General features: G+C 42.0%; 1 protein-coding gene across 3 annotated transcripts in view; it reads right to left on the bottom strand.

Annotated features, from left to right (window-relative positions):
- Window positions 1-765: 765 nt before the first annotated feature.
- LOC122807251 (uncharacterized protein ZSWIM9-like) overlaps window positions 766-17,140 on the bottom strand; it is a 234,960-nt gene continuing 218,585 nt past the window's right edge. For all 3 annotated transcript variants that reach the window (XM_044078353.1, XM_044078362.1, XM_044078343.1), the window contains exon 3: window positions 766-2,250. In XM_044078353.1, the coding sequence (XP_043934288.1) occupies window positions 900-2,250 (1,351 nt within the window). In that variant the 3' untranslated portion in view covers window positions 766-899. The remainder of the gene's footprint in view (window positions 2,251-17,140) is intronic.

The raw sequence follows: 17,140 nt of genomic DNA on the forward strand, positions 1-17,140 counted from the left end.
AAATGATCCTGCATCAAATGCCATGATTCCACACTCAGTATCAAGTGGCATGCTACTCATCCTAGATTAAGACTGTGGTGTCCAAGTCAGACTGCAAATGGGACAAATGTGTACAATCTCAGATTATGTGGTCCACTTCTAAGGAAAGACAGCTCTGTGGGAGTTAGTGTCACAATGCCAGATCAGTGAACAGATATGACAATGTGACTGGACCCCACACTGCCCTGTACTGCGGATTATACTGTGGCTATTAAACAACAGTACAGTGCCCACTCAAAACAATGAATAACCCGAGAGTGTAACTGAAAATGCTAACCTGTTAAATGCAGTCTAACAAATGGTCAAATCTCAAAATCTGAAAGCTATGGGTCCTGCTGCTGTTTTCAACATATGCAACCTCAATTTATTACAGCAATACAGCCCAGGAGTCACTGTCCCCAGGGGGGTCACATTTTCACTGGTCTGAAAGTTCAACCTTTACTTAGTAGCATTTTCCAAATTACAATCAGTGTCAAGCAATCCACATTTAGAAAAGCCTTTAGTAACACATTTTCTACATTTGAGTCTCTTAATTATGACTGATATCAGCTGACAGAGTTCCTATATGAAAAAAGGCACTATAATGAATAAATAAAAAAAGTTCCACAGTTGCAGAGCCCCATCACTGCCAACACTAGTTGGCAGCTGCTGGCTCCCTGGTCCCATCAAACAAATAAGGATAAGCAACTGACATAAATAACATGCAAAAAGCCAAGAATCTGAGTATTTCATTCTGGGGATTTTTTTTTAATTAAGTTAATAATTGCCATCTTACATGATGACCCCTTGATAATCCAGATGACTCAAAAATACAGCAACTGTGTAAAGATGTAAGCAATAACAAAAATTCTAGGACATAATCAGTCAGAAGAATTGCTATTAAATTGCTGGACCAATAGAAGTTGTCTGTCAAAGAGCGGCTCACCACTCCACAGGCGAACAACAAATAAGTGGCGACAAGGAAGAAGTGTTGAAGTAAAAATTTTACAACTGCACAAAGTTTGTGTTTTGTTAATGGTGAACTCTGTGACTCCATCACTGAGCAGGAACACTGATGCTTCTTGTAGGCTGTAGTGTCCATTCTTTGTAAGACTAATTTCCTCTCTAATAATGCTAGCATGATCAGAAGAGCAGACATCTTGGTAAAGTGCACAAAGTTCTTCCTCATTCAATTCGGCCACCTCAATGTTCAGTGTCTGGAGACTGCGAAGACCATGAATGTAGTCAGCAAGTGCAAGCGAAGAGCTAAGCTGTGCAATAACCTTCTGCTGATGAGATCTTACAAACCTGATGAAGGCATTGCCTTTGTTTTGTTCAAAGGCCCAACACTCTACCCACATCTCCTTTCTAGGGTGCCATACCTTTTTAAGGTACTGAACAAATTCGTTTTTAAAAACTATACTCAAGTCACTTAAACATTTAACATAAGACGCTACTGAACAAGAATTAGCAAGTCTGCACAGTAATTCCCATGTATCATCTTTCAAACATCCTTCCATATCTGCAGCTTTCTTGTACAACATCTCTAGAAGTTGAGTTCTATAAATGTGAACTTTAGCTACTGGCAGTACATCCCTAATTACATCAATTTCATCTGTCTCAGGTCCAACAAACACACAGTATACTTTAAACTTGATATCTGGTATACTCTGGATAAGAGAAACAAGAATAAAACGGAGTAGATCAGGTGTCCCTGTCTTTGCCAAACAGTATACGCACACTCTACCTCTGCCATTAGAATCTTCACAAAGGATAGTATGCAAGTCAAAGTCATCACCAAGGGGTTGCTTATCACAGTACAGAGTCTCTGGGAATCTTTCAATCAAGCTCTTCATGTGTGAAGTAATGAAAAAGACACATTTCATTATAACATGGTGCTCCACAAATACTAGTTTGACCTTTGCTCCTGGATCAAAGCTAAACATTTCTTCCATTTCCTTCAAGACATCCTGTACACCATAATCTGGAGTTTTGCAGTACCTCAATAGCCTTTTCACTTCCTGAATGGTTATAAACTGTTTCGACACTGTGTTTGCAGTACGGACTGGTAGGCAGGAGTTGGCAAAGAGATGACCCTTCTTAAAATAGTATGAAAATTCGATGGGACACAGTATGTGGTTATGCTCAAGAAGACATTCAGAAACAATTAGTCTGTCCTTCAATGGACTCAGCTTCAAAGTAATGGTAGCAGAACAATGAGGTTTGTATCCCCTGGTAGTAAAAGAAAATAAAACAATTAACACAGAACCCTCTCCAACAACAAATACAGTTTCAGAAGTTAGGAAAAAAGAAGTTATGTACTCACCATAACGTTCCATCTGAGTAGTTGTACTTCATTTGTCTTCAACCTGTGGGTTAAGGATCTGACTTGGATCTGAGCCGGCAAATTCACGAGCATCTGCTCCGAGCTCCTCCCCCTACCCATAATACACTGTTACCACCTTCCTTCCCTCTGATCGCGTTTGCTGCCCATAATAACCCAGAACCCGATCCAACAAAAGCTCATCATAGCAAGTAAGCCACAAAGGCGTACTCTGCTACATACAAAGCCAGCAGGTTTGGGGTAAAGAGAGGGGGATGGTTGAAGACAAATAAAGTACAGCTACACAGATGGAATGTTATTGTGAGTACATAACTTCTTTATCTGAAGTAGTTTACTTCATTTGGTCTTCAACCAGTGGGACAGAGTCACCAGCAACCTATACCCTAGGGTGGCCCTCATGGAAGGATAATCTGGAGCACCGCAGAGCCAAAGGATGCCCGGCCTCGACATACCAAATCCAACTTATAGTGGGAAATAAAAGTATGAGATGAGGACCAAGTAGCCGTAGAACAGACATCATCCAAGGATACTCTGGACTAGAAAGCCACGGAAGCAGCCATGGACCTGGTGGAATGGGCTTTAACCTGACCCAGAAGAGACAAGCCCTTGTACTTGTAGACTTGAGAAATCCATTTAGCAATGGTCACCTTGGAAATAGGTTTAACCAAAAACAGTTTAGAGAAAGACACAAACAACTGATCAGACTTTCGGAAAGACTTAGTTCTGTGTAAGTAAAAACATAATTGTCTATGAACATCTAACAAATGCAACTTGTATTCACTTTTACTTTTGAAATTCGGGAAGAAAACAGGTAAATTGATAATCTGATTTATGTTTGCCTCAGAGTCCACTTTTATGAAGAAAAAAGGGGTTGGTATGAAGAGACACCCTGTCCTTGTGGAAACCGTGTACGGAACCTTGATAGACAATGCCTGGAGTTCTGAGACCCTCCTACCCGAGGTGACAGCCACTAAGAGGGCTGTCTAACAGGATAGGAATTTGAGGTCTACTGTTGCAGCTGGTTTGAGAGGAGGAGCAACTAAAGCTTGTAGCATCAAGATAAGGTCCCGTCCCACGGAGGAGTGGGATCCTTGACTGGAGGACATAAGAAAAAGGTACCTTTGACAAAAGCTTTGCACAATCTGGAAGTGGCCAAAAGTAATTTTCATCAACGTGAAAATTGGAAATGGCCGCAAGTTGTACCTTTACTGTAGATGAGCTGGCCCCCTGTTGAAAAATGTTTGCCAAAAATTCAAGAATGGCCGGAATTGGAGCAGAGAAGGGATCCAAGCTTCTGAGAAGCAGAGATGGAAAAAACATTTCCATTTGCTACAGTAGATTTTTCTGGTGGAGGATTTAAGAGCTACCACCAGATAGACTTAGCAGAAGATGACAAACCGGGAGTCCTGGCAATCAGGGGAACTGGAGCAGCCAAGCTATAAGTTTCAGTCTGTCCAGATTCAGATGAGGGACCTCTGACGGGTGAGATATGAGATCCGGGCGGGGATCCAAGGAGGAACTAGAAGATGAGATGAGATGAAGGGAAACAAAACCTGGCGAGGCCAAAAAGGGGCAATGAGGATGGCCTTGCTCCCCAGTCAACGAGCTTTCTGTAAAAACTCTGGAATAAGAGGTAATGGAGGATAAGCATACAGAAGACCAGGAGGCCAAGCATGGACCACAGCATCTCTAGGGGATTCCCCCGGCGGGGGGTTCAGAGTGAAGAACTTGCTGCACTTTGTGTTGGAAGGAGAGGCGAAGAGATCACAGCAAGGCTGACCCCACATTAGAAAGATCTGTTCCGCTACTGAAGGATTCAGAGACCACTCGTAAGGTATCAGAATAGAACGTCTGAGACTGTCCGCCAGAATGTTGGACCGTCCCGGAATGTGCGTTGCTATCAGAAAGTGACTGGTGGAGATCACCCATTCCCAAACTCTCATGGCTTCGTGACAAAGGGGGTAGGATCTGGTCCCTCCCTGTTTGTTGATGTACCAGACCACAGACATGTTGTCTGAATGAATTGCAATTGTTCCCAGAGGAAGATGGGCATGAAGGAAGGGCCTGCAATGCTAAAAGGACTACTCTCACCTCTAGAACACTGATATGCAAGCTGGGCTCGGTCGAGGACCACATGCCTTGCACTGTCCTTTCCAAGCAAGGCCACTCCACCCTAGCTAGGAGGCATCCATGGTCACTGTGGCTTGGACTGCGACAAATGAGCGTCCTTTGAGAATGTCCACAGAGTGCATCTACCACAGAAGGGACGCCCTGCAGGCTTTGCTTATATGAATTGGATGACTCGGTGGTAGATCCAGCAATGACGACTGTACAGCAAGAGTCCACTGTAGAATTCGGATATGCAAATGAGCACACAAGTAGTATAATCGTGGCCGTCGTAGAGCTGAGGGCTCGCAACACTGTCTCTGCTGGCGGGTGATATGAGTGAGCAATGGCAGAGACATGCAGTCCCAGATTTCAAATTCTCTCTTGGGTCACGAAGACTTTCGTCTGCAAGGTATCTATCCGTACTCCGATAAACTCTATGACCTGGACAGGGTCTAGACAAGATTTGCCAATGTTGACTGTAATACCTAGATCTGGTAGGTGTAGGAAAAAATCCCTGGCCTCACAAAGTAGACACCTGGACGCAGCAAAGAGCCAATCGTCCAGTTATGGGAAAACCTGAATCCCCTGGAGCGTCAGGTGAGCCGCTACTACTGCCATAACCTTGGTGAACACCCTGGGGGCTGTGTTGAGACCAAAGGGTAGGGCTCAAAACTGATAATGATTGGCCCCTCCTGGAGCTTCTGTGTATCTTTATATGGTAGTAAGCATCCTGGACGTCTAACGAACCCATCCAGTCCATCTTTTGCAAATAAGGCAGGATAGACTGTAACGTGACCATCCAGAACTTTTCTTTGGCAACGGACAGCTTCAGCATTGACAGGTCCAGGATGGGCCTGAGGTCCCCAGTCTTTTTTGGCACCAAAAAGAACCTGGAATAGATGCCCGATCTGGACTGATCTCAGGGGACGGGTTTGAAGGCTTGTTTCTTTAGCAGCTCGATAACCTCTAGTGCTGCTGCCTCCCTTTGCGCAGGTGGTACATCCGGGAGGTGTTTGGGTGGTATGGGGGGAGCCATAAAGGGAATTGTATAACCTCTGGATATAATTCGTAGCACCCAATGGTCTGACTACATGGACTCGCATGCCTTCAGGTGCAACATCAGGCAACCCCCCCAACTGCCACCAGAGTAGAGCAGTTGGGCAACCCCTCAGGGTTGCTGTGTGAGCCTGTCCAAGAAAGATTCTTGACCCCCAAAATTCCTCAGACCCCCTCTGCCCCTCGGGCGATGTCAGTCCTGACCCCCTCTGCCTCTAGAGGAAGAAGAGTCCTGAGCGTATCAGGAATACTGAGACTTCCAGAACCACATCTTCTTTTGCCCTGCCCAATTCCGAGAAAAGGATCTTTGAGAGTTCAAGAAGCGGACCCAGACGGCAGACAGTGTCTTTCCATCTTTTTCACTCTGGACCAAAGTGTCACGGACGGTCTTACCAAAAAGCGAAGAGCTGTCGTAAGGGGCATTTGCAAATGACGCCTTGAAGGGCTCCGAGAACTGACACAATCTAAGCCAGGCATGATACCTCGTGGCAATGCCGGAGCCAGCCGCCCCCTCGGTGGCGTATGAGAGAAGGCACATGGACGTATTTGATACCGCTTTGAGAGTGACCATTCTTACAGAAAATGTGTTTTTATCCTCCTGCGATGTGGACCCAGGGGTTGACTCAGCGAGCTCCTTAACAAGGTCGCACTGCAATAGAATGATGTGGGCCAAGCAGTTTAGCGCCCTTATAGAAAAGGTTGCGGACGCATACTTACGCTTCCCTAGGTGGTCCATCAACCTGGACTCTCGGTCAGGGGGATGGACCAAAGAACTTTCTTGAGCCAGTTCCTTTTTGGTGGTCGCTGTTACCACCACAGCAACTAGAGAGGACCCTTTGTTCCATGCCGGTCTGTCAGAAGGGGGGGGGTTTAAAATTTTGTTAGGATGCTTCGAAATAGGCTCCACGGTGTCCGGTTCCTTCCAAGTCCGCGAAGTGATTAAATCCACAGGAGGGTCTCAGGGGGGGAGGGGGGGAAGACACCTAGGAAATGAACAGGCCCGTGCCGAATGCCTCCAGGAACACTGACTCATCTGAGGAAGGTTTTGGGGCGGACAAGCCTCCCTGCTGGTGTAAAAGTTCCATGATGTCTCCAAAGGAGACATCCTCGGGAGGTGATCTGGGGGAACCTTCCCCTAAGTCGGTCTCCCCAGTGAGGGACTCTGGGGAGGAGTCAAAGTGCCTCCTCTTGCATGTATGCTTGCGAGGAACCTCTCTGCTGGGGCTCTCCGGAGAGGGCTTGCAAGCCGCCTGATGTTCCTCAAGGGAAACCGTCTGGGGCACTTCGGGCACGGGCTGTCCCTGTGGTAAAATGATTGGAGTCATACCAGAACCAGGGGGAGTCGGGGAGGAATCCGAAGAAATGGTCAGGGGTCTCGATCCAACAGAGGGGACCCTTTCAACTACATCGAACTCTGAAGGAGAGCAAGCCACCTTGGACTCCAGCACCGTAGCTGCTCTTCCCGGGTCTGACAAGCAGATCAGAGCCAGTCCCCAAGGAGATAGAGAGTCGAGGGGATGGCCCGGAGCTGACAAAGTCAGAGCCAACGAAGAAACTTCCACCCCCTCAGATCTGATGCCCAGGCTACGGCTCAGAGAGCCGCTCGGATCCAAACTAGTCTGATCTGACACGCTCAAGACAACTGCCGGCGTCAAGAAAGCAAGTACCATTGGCGCCGACACCCTGACTCTGAACATCCTCGGATCTTGATACTCCGAAGCGAGGAGTCAGATCGGAGAAATTGGTGAAAAAAAGGGAAGCAAGCTACCCCCTCCGAAGGGAGAAGGAGCTGGCAGGACTCCCATCTGGATCTGCATCCTAATAAACCTCATCATTTTATCCATGTCTGATTCCGAGATACTACGGGTGCATTGCAAGGAGGCGATGGACTCCGACCTAGCTGGCCGGTGTATTGACACCCTACAGGAAAACCTAGGATTCTCCGGCTCTGGAGAAAAATGTGGTGATCGGAGCAGAGGGGCGGTAGGTTTAGTAAACACATGGAGGCCTCGCTGGGGTGGAACGATCTGGGACCTCTTCCTGTGTCTTTCAGCCTTGTGTTCTCTCTCAGGTTTCTTCTGGCTAACAGAATCCCCTTCCCCAGGCCTAGAAGAGGGAGGCTGAGTCCTGGCCTTGGAGGGAAAAAGACAGAAAGAGGAGGAGTGAAAGACCAAAGGAGCGGTCACAGCTGTGACCACCGAAGTAGAAGAAGTGGCCGCCTCAGGAGCAGGGAGAAGGCCCTTTATAATAAGCTTTGCCCTGCAGTCCCTCAGGACTTGCGGGTTAAAGCCCACGCAAATACCACATTCAGAAGATAGGTGAGACACACCCAAGCAGACAATGCACAGTGTGTCTGTCAGCAGGCAATAATTTGTGGCTACACACTGTGCATTTTCTAAACATTTGTTTAGGCTGTTCAGCCATCATCAAAAACAAAAGCCTAAGACTACCTACACACACACACACACACACACACACACACACACACACACACACACACACACACACACACACACACACACAGAGGGTGAGGGAGGAATTACTTTTTTTTTTTGAAAACTTTCTAACTAGAAAAAGCATGACGCACCAGCAAGGGGGGTGGAGAGGGAAACTACACTAACTCACCTAACACACTTAAACTGCAAAAAAGCACGGAAGCAAAACTCAAAAGCACTCTCTATACCCGGAGCTCTGAGATCACAATGCAATCGCAAATGCGGCAAATGAGATCTGAGGGAAGGAAGGTGGTGGCAGTGTATTATGGGTAGCAGGAGGAGGTTGGAGCTCGGAGCAGACGCTCTTGAATTTGCCGAGTCGGATCCGTAACCCAAAGGTTGAAAACCAAATGAAGTAAGCTACTTCAGATCCACAATTATAACAATATAATTATAATTAAAAAGCTTAACATTCTGAATGCACTTTAGGTTACGGTGCATTTAATAACAGATGTTTTGCTAAACTTTAACTTTGTTTTTTTTATGCTTGAATCACATGCAGCTTACACATTTATAAATTTCATTTAATTAAGCAGCAACTCTTTATAAGGGGCTGTGATGCAACTGGACTCAGTCAGCCAAATATCCTACGTGAGCCAAACAACAAATAAGTCATTACCCTCCAACTCTAATCTCTGCTGTGGTGCGTCTCATTCTCAGCTAAATTTTTGTTCTTGGTGTCCTGTTTAAATGTATATGCAATTATGCATCTCTAGTAATAAGGTTGATACTGTGGTAACTGGAAAAATAATGACAGACTCAGAAATAAAATGCTCCAACGCCAAGCAAAAACTTTATTAAAGCAAAGCTTTCGGGTAACGACCCTTTCTCAATGCTAATACCATTACACAGAATAATTACCATTTAAATAAGAGCAAACAAGTATCATATGACTATAGCCAGCATATCACATGACACTGCATCATTTTTTTTTTTTTTTTTTTAAATATTTTGTTGTTGTAGTCTTACTAAAACAGGTTTAATACTTACAGTATTGTTAAGACCAGGTTCACTCTGCACATAATCTAACAATCCATTCATACCCTATTTTCAAGAAAACTGTTTAAATCACCTCCCCTGGCTCCTTTCACTACTACTATGTCTATTACCCTAAACTTAAAACAATGGTCCTCACCCTTGCTCATGATGTGTCTACTTGGAGCATTCTTGTCATTTCTCCTTATATCCGACTTATGCTCAATAATTCGCTCCCTCAGCCTTCTGGTTGTTTTCCCCAAATAAAGTGAAAAACATTTTGCATAAGTGGCGAGGTACACCACATAGCTGATATTACAACTGGCTGTGAGGGAAAAAGTATATTGCCTGTTGGTCACAGGATGTATGAACACATTATTATTACCTACTAAAATATCATTAAAACAACTACAATTCATACACTTAAAAGTGCCTTGCTTCGTAACTGTTTGTTGCTTGGCATATACTTGAAAATCTTTACAACACAGCTTCCTTAAGTTTCTAGTGTTCCTATAAGAAAATAAGGCTTTTCATTCAGAATTGTCTGCAGCTCAGGTAGAGCCAATAAAATAGTCCAATTCCTTTGTATAATTATTTTAAGCTCGCCTGTCCATACATTAAAAGTAGTTACATACCTAATTTTGCTACATAGAGCTCCCTTTTGTACCACTTCTTCTGCCCCCATAGCAAATATGGGCTTCTCTGTCCTTTTTTACCCCATCACATACTCTTAAGAAGTTCTGTTTGAGTATAACCACTACTTATAAATTCATCAACCATCTCTTCTAGCTGCTGATTAAATTGCTGGTTATCAGTATTTATCTTATTGACCCTACCCAAATAAGCCTTCATCACTCCTAAAAACACGAGGTGCATGCATACTTCGCTTATGCACATAGCAGGTAATAATAATATGTTCATATATCCTGTGAGTTTGAACCTGGTCTTAACAATACTGTAAGCATTAAACCTGTTTTAGTAAGAATATAACAAAATATTTAATGTATTTCTTTTAAAAAGTTTATGCAGTGTCATGTGATACTTGTTTGCTCTTATTTAAATGGCAATTATTCTGTGTAAAGGTATTAGCATTGAGAAAGGATAGTTACCCGAAAGCTTTGCTTTAATAAAGTTTTTGCTTGACATTGGAGCAATTATGTATCTCTCCCAATTTACCATAAAAGGTCCAAGCAGAACTACTCAGTTACTCCTACATTTTCATTAAAACAGTGGCTTTTAGATATAAAGCCTTTATCAAATCCTGAAAACAAAAGCAGGCAGTAACTCCAATACAAATCTGTCATACTGATGTGTTGCTGGAATCACAAACAGTACAATGCAAAATGCTAATTAAATAAGTGACTCCACCCTCACCACTGCTTAGCCAATATCACTGTTCTGGGGTACTAGACACTTGACATGAAGGTAGGTTAACACTTTTTTTTTTCCCAAAAACCTTTAATGATTTATTACTTGTGACATAGGCAAGTTTACATTCATATAAAAGTAATCAAACGATATTAACACAACATAGGCAATGATAAGGAAATAATCCTGGTCAAAGATATGGACAATGTCATTAAAAACAAGGGATGAGAATGTACAGTTGCAGAACAGTAAATGTTTGATCACTGCTGCAGTAGACTTAGCACATGGCTTGTATCCTGTCAAGGATATAACAGCCAGCCTGCTTCCACCTTTCACACTCCCAAATGGTTACAAGCTCAAACAGAGCTGAAGAAAAGGTATCTGGATGCAAAGACCTTCACAGCTTTCATGTTAACTGAGAAAAGGAAGCTACTGTACACTGTCAAAAGAGGTCAATGTTACAAAAATGAAAGTCTTCACCCTGGCAACAAAAACATACAAAAATAAGGGGGGGGGGGTGGAAGAAGGAAGTGACTACTGCAGCAGTGATCATTCAAACATCTACTGCAATACTATCATTCATCATTTGATCACTGCTGCAGTACCATTAGCTATATGGGTAGACCATCATAGCTTATACTGATTGGGAGAAGGAAGGAAGGGAGTCCAGGAGCTAATGGACAACAGCCTTAGCAAAGCCTGCTCTAGACCTGGAGAACTAATATAATTCATAGAGCTCTGTAAAGGTATATACAGATGACCAAGTTGCTGCTTCTAGAATAGTTCAAGAATTCACCCTTTTCCAAAAAGCCACAGATCACGTTCAAAGTCACCATCTCTCCCGACCCTCTTCTAGCTAGGGTCAATCAAAAAAACTTCTCCACAGCTGATTACAGCCTCCTGAGGGATGGTATAAAACAGCTTCACAGCTCCTTCCCCCTTCTCTAGGAACTGGCACTAGTATCCAAAACTATGCCAAATTACTATACGAACATTTACTGTATATAGATGCATGAAATCAGGAATACCTGACAGGACTAAATCATCCTCCGCAAGGAAAAGTAGACCTGTCTGGTAGACATCTGCAATAAATAAACTCTATAACAAAAGAAAAAAATTGCTGTCCAGGACTAAGTGCCCAATTGGAAGCAATCTCTCCTTAACCTAAACAAGCAAATAAGAGTACTAATAAAATTCTCCAAAGCAAACAGAGTCCAAATTGGCCACATCTACTACAGACAATCATCTACTACAGACAATCACATAAGGCCTTCTTCACATATGTCCGTAATCTCAAAGGTACCACCCAAATCTGCTCAGAACTGGTGGTCAAGGGCACCACATATACAAATGCCGTAGATATAGCAAACTTGCTGGCTGACAGACTCAGCAAAAATTTCACCCCTCTGTCCCCTCAATCAGTACATTCCCAGTACCTGCCCCCTTCACCCTTATATCTAGGGATCAGGTCTTCACTGCTCTCTCAAAGGCAAAAAATACAGCCTCTATGGGACCGGATAACATCACAGGCTGCATCCTACATGAATTTAGGCAGGAACTTGCAGCACCATTAGGTGTCCTAGTCAACCAAAGCCTAAGTACCGGTTTTGTCCCAGCTGAGTGGAGGACAGCCACTGTCATCCCTTTACACAAAGGTGGAGCGTCCACAGATCTGGTAAATTATAGACCCATCAGCCTAACTAGCCTGACCTGCAAGGCTATGGAATGGATCATCATGGACCTCATTAACAAGGACATTGGCAACCTCCAAACACTCGATCCCACACAGTTTTGCTTCATCAAGGAGAGGTCATGTCTGTTAAATTTGGTCACCTTTTTTTGACACAGTAACCAAAGCCATGGATGAGGGGAAGACAATGCACATCGACTACCTTGACCTGGCCAAAGCCTTCAACACTATTCCCCACTCGGGCATAATAGATAAACTCTCTCAACTAGGCATCAGTCCGTATGTCAGATGGGTAGCCAACAGGCTCACTGATAGAAACCACCTAGTCAAAATAGGGGAAGCAACCTCAAGCAGTAGACCCATATGGAGTGGCATTACCCCAGGGTTTGGTCTTGGGGTCTCTGTTATTTGGGATATACTTTTCTGAGGTACAGGCCAAAACCAGTGGGCTATGGCTGACAAAGTTTGCAGATGACTGCAAATTGGGAGCTGTCATCAATTCCCCTAGTGATGTGGACATCCTCCAAGAGGGTCTCACCCAAACAAATGACTGGTGCCAGAAACAGCCTCAAGCTGAATATAAAAAAATACAACATCATCCCTTTGGGGGGAGAGATGTCCTCCACAGATTATCACATTAACAACAGTGTTTTAAGCATGCAATAAGTTGTGAGAGATTTGGGCACCCAGATTGATAGCAGCCCGACTTTTGACCACCATGTTGCTTCCATTGTATGGAACGCTTTCTACATGGCCCACCTCATAAGTAAGGGTATCTCATCCAGGGACAAGGCGGTCATAACATCCCTGTATTCTTCCCTTATAAGGCCCATTATTGAGTACAACGCCCCATTCGGCATGTACCTTGCAAAGCACATGCAACAGCTGAAGAGACCACAGAGGTTCTTCACCAGGTGAATCCAGGGCCTCAAAAAGCTACCATACACAGACAGGCTAAAAGCCCTATCCCTCTAGTCCGTTTCACACAGACTCCCCAGAGGTGACATCTGTCTTGCATACAAGGCGATCTCATACCCAGCCTTGATGGGATTGTTGCATATCCGCATGATTAACCCACACACGTGGCCTCAACCTGGTCTGTGACATCAATAGGACTTGCTGGCAGGACAGATTTGTGCCACAGAGACTCCCCCATTTATGGAATAGACTCCCTCTCCATGTCAAGCAGAGTACCTCTTTACCCCTTTTCAAGTGCAACCTGGATGAAGTACAGCTGTGTACACTTACCATAAATGTAGATGTTTGAGTGTATTCACTGTTGCAGTCATTACATTTGGGTTATCTGCTTGGAGTAGCCCTCAGGCAGCCTGATTAACAAAGTCTTGGGACCTGCGTTGGTTGCCGTCTCTTCATCCGTGACGTCAGGTTGTCAGGGGTATAAAACATGCAGCCTACGCCATTACATCAGTTTGTCTTGCCCCAGATATCAGGTGCCTGTATAATGGGAAGCAATTAACTATATATATACATATATATATATATATATATATATCTATATATATATACATATATATATATATTATATATATACATATAACTAGAGATATATGTACATCTATATATATATAATCTATATATATATATATATACATCTATATATATATATATATATATATATATATATATATATATATACATACATATACATACATACACATATATATATATATATATATGCGTATGTGCGTGCACACGTATGTGTGTGTGTGCGTGTGTGCGTGTGCGGTGCTGTATGTGTGTGTGTGTGTGCACATATGTATATGTGTGTGTGTGCATTATACGCATGTGTGTATGTGTGGTGTGTGCATGTGGTGTGTGTGTGTGTGTGCGCATGTGTGTGGTGTGTGCATGTGGTGTGCATACATGCACGTGATGTGTGTGTGTGTGTGCGTGCGGTAATAATGTGTGTGCATGCAATACGTGTGTGTGTGTGCGTGCGTATCACGTATGTGTGTGTGTGTGTAATAATACGCATATGTATGTATGTATGTATGTATGCTGTCTGCATGTGTGTGTGTGCATGCATATGCATGTATGCATGTGTGTGTATGTGTGTATGCGTGCATGTGTGTGTGTGCGTACGTATGTAATATGTGCATGTAATAATGCGCATATGTATGTGCACATATGTATGTGTGTATGTATGTGTGTGTACATGCACGTAGCATGTGTGTATGTATGCGTATGCATATGTATGTGTGTGTACATGCATGTATGTGTGTATAATGTATGTATCACATATGTGTATGTATGTACGTAATAATATGTATGTGCAGCACACATGTGTGTATGTGCGTGTCGTAATGCAGTACGTAATAATGCATTAGCACATACGTACGTGTGTGTGTGAATGTGTGTGCCAATGTCTGTGCATGTGTCTGTGTGTGTATATATACATGCATGTGTGTGTGTGTGTGTATATAATGTGTGTGTGTGTGTGTAGCAGTGTGCATGTGTGTGTGTGTGTGCATGTGTGTGTGTGTGTGTGCATATATGCGTATGTGTGTGTGTGTGCAGCTGCATGCATGTGTGTGTGTGCATGCATGTATGTCGCCGTATATACGTGTATATGTGCGTATGTGTGTGCGTATGTGTGTATAATGTGTGCGTAATAATGTGTGTGTAGTATGTGTACGTAATATATGTGTGTACCGTAATATGTATGTATGTGTAATGTGTGCATGTGTTAATGTGTGTGTGCATGTGTGTGTATATATGTGTGTATGTACATGTCACATGTGTGTGTGTGTGCATATATGCATATGTGTGTGTGTGTGTGCGTGTGCATGCATGTGTGTGTGTGTGTGTGCATGTGTGTATGTGTGTGTGTTGCGTGTGCATGTGTATATGTGTGTGTGTGTGTGTGTATGTGCAATACATGTGTGCATGCCATGTGTATATGTGTGTGTGTATATGCATACCTAATGCTGCATAATATATACTGTATCTCTTAATAGTAATAATATGTACATGCATGTGTGTATGTGCATGCATGTGTCATGCATGGCATGTCCATATGTGCATGTATGTGTGTGTGCACAGTGCGCATGTGTGCCATGTATTATATGTATGCATGCATATGTGCAATATGTATGCATGTAATAATACATACATATGTGTGTTGCATGCATATGTACATACATGTGTATGTGCATACATATATATGTATGCAGCATACATATATATACATACGTATAATACATACATGTAATATATATATACATGCAGTATATATGTACGTATGCATGTGTGTGTACGTGTGTGTAATACATGTGCACGTATGTGTGTACGTGCAGATAATACATACATATATATATATACATAATATATATACGTATATGTCCATACATATGTGTATGTGTGTGTGCATGTATACATATGTGTGTGTGTGTGTCAGTATATGTGTGTGTGTACGCATGTGTGTGTGTGTGTGTGTGTGTGCATGCATATGTGTGTGTATGCATGTATGTCATGCATACTATATATACATATGTATATACATGTAATATGTGTGCATATGTGTGTGTATATATATGTATACATGTGTGTGTGTGCGTGTACATTAATAATATTATGTGTGTGTGTGTGTGTGCACGTGCAGTATGTGTGCATGTGTGTGTGTGCGTAATAATACGTACGTATGTATTAATGCGTATGTAATAATAATACGTATTAATAATACATAATAATAATAATAACGCATTAATAATAATAATAATACTGTACTGTACAATAATAATACGTAATAATAATATGCATGCGGTATGTGCATAATACGTATTGCATGCACGTAATAATACGTACGTAATAATAATACTTACGTAATAATAATAATGTGTAATACATGCGTATGTATATTAATATTATGTAATACATAATGTGTAACTATGTGTGTATGTATATAATGCATGTGCACGTATGTGCATGCGTAATGGCATGTGCATGCTGTGTGTATGTGTACAATATGTGTGTAATAATAATAATAATATGTGCGTATAGCATGCGTATGTGTACATAATAATAATACATGCATGTAATATGTATATGTATATATATGTACATGCTGTATGTGTGTGTCATTGTGACCAATGCTGATAATAATGTGTGCATTGTGTGTGTGTGTGTGTGTGTGTGGGCATTGTCGTGCAGTGATGATTGATGTCTTGTATTAATTGTAATTAATTATTAGTCAGTGTGTGTGTTGTGTGTGTGTGTGTGCGACGTGTGTGTGTGGTGTGCGTGTGTGTGTGTGTGTGGGGCGTGTGTGTGCGTGTGTGTCGGTGTGCGTGCGGTAATATTGTGTGTGTGTGCGTGCGGTGTGTGTGTGCGTGCGTATTAATGATATTATTATTAATGCGTGTCAATATGCGTGTGTGTGTGTGCGTGCGCATGCGTATGTGTGCGTAATAATGTGTGCGTACATATGTGTGTGTAATGCATGTCATCTTAATAATAGTATAATAATAATACGCATGTGTGTAATAATGTGTCATACATACGTAATAATAATATGTATGTAATAATATATATATGTATGTACATATATATATTTGTGTATGTGCGTATGTGTATGCATGCACATGTATACAATATGTATGTGTATGTGTAATAATAATAATATGCATACACATGTATAATAATATGTGTGTGTATGTATATATATATGTATATACACATATGTACATACACATGTAATAATATGCATGTATGTGTGTATGTGTATGTATATATGTATGTGTAGTAGCGCATTATATATGTATGCATGTATATGTGTACATGCTGTATACGTATGTATGTGTGTGCATGTGTATATACCTATGTATATATAATAATACGTAATAATAATAATAATAATAATACATACACAATAATAATAATAATGTAATAATAATAATAATAATAATAATAATAATAATAATATGTAATAATAATAATAATAATAATAATAATAATAATAATAATAATACGCAATACGTAATAATAATAATAATAATAATAATAATAATAATAATAACGTAATAATAATAATAATAATAATAATAATATTAATAATACATATATAAT

The sequence above is a fragment of the Protopterus annectens genome, chromosome 1.part1 (genome assembly GCF_019279795.1).
Source record: "Protopterus annectens isolate FY-2018-M chromosome 1.part1, PAN1.0, whole genome shotgun sequence".
Lineage (NCBI taxonomy): Eukaryota > Metazoa > Chordata > Ceratodontiformes > Protopteridae > Protopterus > Protopterus annectens.